Source organism: Egretta garzetta, unplaced genomic scaffold, assembly GCF_000687185.1.
Source record: "Egretta garzetta isolate BGI_Z169 unplaced genomic scaffold, ASM68718v1 scaffold164, whole genome shotgun sequence".
Lineage (NCBI taxonomy): Eukaryota > Metazoa > Chordata > Aves > Pelecaniformes > Ardeidae > Egretta > Egretta garzetta.
Genome location: NW_009259492.1, coordinates 307,517 through 311,370, shown reverse-complemented (window position 1 = coordinate 311,370; position 3,854 = coordinate 307,517). Strand labels below are relative to the sequence as shown.

General features: G+C 56.1%; 1 protein-coding gene across 1 annotated transcript in view; it reads left to right on the top strand.

Annotated features, from left to right (window-relative positions):
- The window catches only part of TCERG1L (transcription elongation regulator 1 like), a 95,181-nt gene that overhangs the window by 66,472 nt on the left and 24,855 nt on the right, over positions 1 to 3,854 (top strand). Inside the window, exon 7 of the mRNA XM_009637356.1 lies at positions 1,604 to 1,692. Within this exon, the coding sequence (XP_009635651.1) occupies positions 1,604 to 1,692 (89 nt within the window). The remainder of the gene's footprint in view (positions 1 to 1,603; positions 1,693 to 3,854) is intronic.

Here is a 3,854-nt window from a genome sequence, read left to right as displayed (position 1 = left end):
TGCGGAGCTGGGGCTGCCCCTGCTCGGAGCAGGATCCCCTCGCTGGCCATCCCGCTGCTGGTCGCAACATCGACCCCAGGCGCCAGGAGGAATTTTTTCATGGCCTCCACCTTCTGGGTGTTACGAATTTCACTGTGCCACGCACTTCTGCAGTCTTCCTTTACAGGCGATTGCAAAGTCATAGAATCATAGAATCGTCTAGGTTGGAAAAGACCTTTCAGACCATCGAGTCCAACCGTTAAAAAAAAAAAAACAAACCAAAGCACTAAAAGACCTTTTCGAGGTCAGGCCTCAAAACCAGGAAGTCCTTAAATAAAACTGGCGGGTGAATGTAAGCGGGTGGCAGATAGCGTGCGCAGCTGGCGGATGGGCAGGCCTGCATGTGTGTGACTTCGTGAGCTCTTTATAAAAAAGCCTGGATTATGAAGGAAGGGCCCCTGAATCACACTCCCTGCTTCCATGAGATAAATGGAAATATTTGCTTTCTGCACAGCTCGTGCAGACTTCAGCAAGCGGCTAAAGCTGAAGGAGGGGAACCTTTGAGTGTGGGGGTGCGGAAGAGCATCCTGAGCTCAGAAAGCGGCAGCGTGGAAGATGCTCGAAGCCTTGGAGCAGGCCTGGTCTGTTCCCCCGCATTCAAAAGGGCTGTCAGGCACGGGAAGGGGCTGCCCAGGGAAGGGGACGAGTCCCCAGCCCTGGGGGGATTTAACAGCCAGGCAGAGGCGGTGGGCCAGGGTTTGGGGGTGGGATGGCAGGGGTAGGGGAACGGTTGGGCTGGGGCAGCTTAAAGGGCTTTGCCAACCTCAACGATTCCATGATTACATGATTTCGGCGCCATGCACACGGGCCTTTTGCAGCAGCAGCTCTGTCCTGCAGGAGCAGGACCTGTGGCCTGAGCTGCTGTTGGGTTTATTTTCCTTTGGCCCGTTCCTATCGCACTCTTTAGGCTCCGTGCAAGCAAACCTGCCCTGCCCACCAGGGTCTTCCCCGCGTTTCCAGCTGCCTTGGTACTCGGGCACATTCCTTCGCACTTTTAAGTTGTAAAATATTTCCAGGGTGAATTCCTCGGGACGTATGCTTTATTATTTTTTAATGAACTACGTGCTGCTTGTGCTTTGACGCCGCACTGAGCCAGATCGCTGCCTTCCCCCCACACCTCCCCACTTCGTGTCCGTAAGCGACTACAGTAATAGCAGCTCTTTGGCTGGTAAAACTGTGCCCGTCAGCCGCACCGTACGGCTCCGCAGTGGCAGCACGCTCCTGCCTGCCATGCCCCTCGTTAGGGCGGGCGGCACTCCCTGCCCTTCGTTTCGGATGAGGCGGCGATGCACGGAGTTATTCCGGCTGCCCCGAGCGAGCGCTTGGCCCGGACGGAAGCACATGGGCTGGTTTTTCATCGCTATTGCCATAAGCAGGGCGGCATTTTTATTATTTCCCGTTGATCTGGGCTATTCCCATGGTGGCTGGTTGTTCATAAAGCTGCGGGTGCGGTAATGGCGGTACGGGCATTAAAGTTATCCGAGTTAAAGGCAGTGATTTGTACAACAGTAACAGCCTTCTGCGCCGGCTTCCGTTGGTGACTGATCTCTCTCTCCCCCCCAAGGATCACTCTTTCAAACTAGTCGGCGAGGATGACAGCACGTCTAACGGCAACAAGCCCGTGGCATCCACGCCAGTGCCGGGCTCTCCGTGGTAAGCCAACGCGGGCGGGCGAGGCGCCGTTCGTCGGGGCTGCGTCCCCGCCAGGCAGGCGTTAGCGGTCGGGTACGCGGGGAAAACGCGCTGCCCTGGGTGTTAAGGAGCGGTGATGGGTTCCTGCTTCCGCTGGAGCTTTTCCTGGTTAATCGGGCACTTAGGGAAAAGGCGGGGAGGCGGCCGTGGCGCGAGCCAGCCCCCTGGGACGCGCGTGGAAGGGGCAGGGTGCTGCGGAGCCCCGGCTTGCCCGGGGACCGGCTCTGGCAGGAGGCATCTGACGGTTTCTCTGTCTGGTCCCGTGGGCGTGCGTGGCCACTTGCCGCTGTGAGCAGGGCGGTCTTCGCCCGTGCTCCTTGGGCTCGGCCTCGCCGCATCTCACGCCTGCCGAGGATCCAGCTGGGATGGTGCTCGGATGGATCAAAGGGGAAACGCAGCATCCGTGAGAAACATCCTTTCTTTTTAGGCCCAGATCCTCTTGCTCTCCCAGTTATTTTGTTGGCAGTGGATGACTCCTATGGTCTTGCAGGATTAGTGTTGGTTTTGGGTTGTATCGGTGAGCATAGCTTGTGCCTTGTGGCCTGGGTTTCCTGACCACGTTCCCGTTCAGGTAACTACAGGTTGGGCAACTAAAGCTCTGGTGTCACTTTTGGCCCTGAACAGTTGACCAGAGGACGTTTTGCCTCCTTTACCTGTGTGCATTCTTACGCTGGATGAAATAATCGGGTTATGCTCGGTGGCTGACATCTGTGGGATCGAGTCCCCACCCCTAGGGAGATTTGACAGCCGGGCAGGGGCGGTGCTGAGGGCCAGGGTTTGGGGGTGGGATGGCAGGGGTAGGGGAACGGTTGGGCTGGGGGAGCTTCAAGGGCTTTGCCAACCTCAACAATTCCATGTTCCCATGATCTTTGGCTAGGGCGTTCCGCGTAGATATCAGCTGTTATTTATTATTGTCATATTGTGCCATTTTGCAAACCAGTAAGCCCAGTCCGAGTCCCACCAAACATCATAAATATGTGGTTTACATCAATGATTTCTTGACAGTTGCTACTTTATGGTGTAGTGCAGAGGAACCATTTGAGTCCAGCAGCACCATGGTTCTTACGGAAGAGAGCCATAGCCCGCGGGACCCGCAGAGGGCTCTCGCCCTCTCTTCTCCCACTGAGCAGTGCACGGGCAGCCGGTACCTCCACTGGGGTGCACCACTCCCGTACCCACGCTTGCGATATTGTAATCTACATTTCTGGGATTCCAGAGGACGGGTTGGTGACCCGGTGGGTCCTCTGGGTGCCGTAGAAGGCATCCAAATCTGCTCCTTGGGACCAGAGGGATGGGGCATAGTCCTCGTGCTGCCAGTTGTCCCAATATTCTGAGGTGACATCGTCTCCTCTGCCCCGTGGCTCGTGATGCAATGTGGAGCGTGCCTGCAGGGTGCTGCGATCACAATTTACAAATTTTTCTGATGGGTTGAAACTAGATAGGTGACACAAATTCCACAAAACCTGGATTTTCTTCCAACTGCTCCCCACCCATGGGTTGGCTCCCGGCTTCTGCAGGACCCACGGTTGATGTGACATCCCCAGGCACTTGTTAGAAGTAGCTGGACCATAGTTTTTAATGGCAGAAAGAATTTTGGGAACGGTACCAAACCTTACGTACCTTACTAAATAAATGACAATCCTGGTATCATCGTCTTGTGCCCCTACTCACACTGAAATTACAGTTTTCTAAAGGGAAGCATGAACACAACGATATCTGTGTTTCCAGCTTATGCTCTGTGACTGAAACAAAATGCCATGCGTCCCCTGCGGGTGATTGAAGCCGTTACTGCACCAAAGCGGAGCAGGTGACATGCTGCATGGGGAGGGGGACGTTAATTTTACATTAAATGCCAAATTATATTAGTCATGGGAAAGTGAAGAGGTGCCGCGAGGGACCGCCAGAGTTTGTAACCTGGGGTGATGGCGCGCGCGTGGCCTGGTGGTGCTGGGGTCATGGGAAAGTGAAGAGGTGCCGCGAGGGACCGCCAGAGTTTGTAACCTGGGGTGATGGCGCGCGCGTGGCCTGGTGGTGCTGGGTGATTAATGAGCACCCTCAGCATCCGCATGCGTGGCCGGAGGCGCAGGGGGCACGGCAGCGGGGCGGGCGGGGCGAGGGGCGCG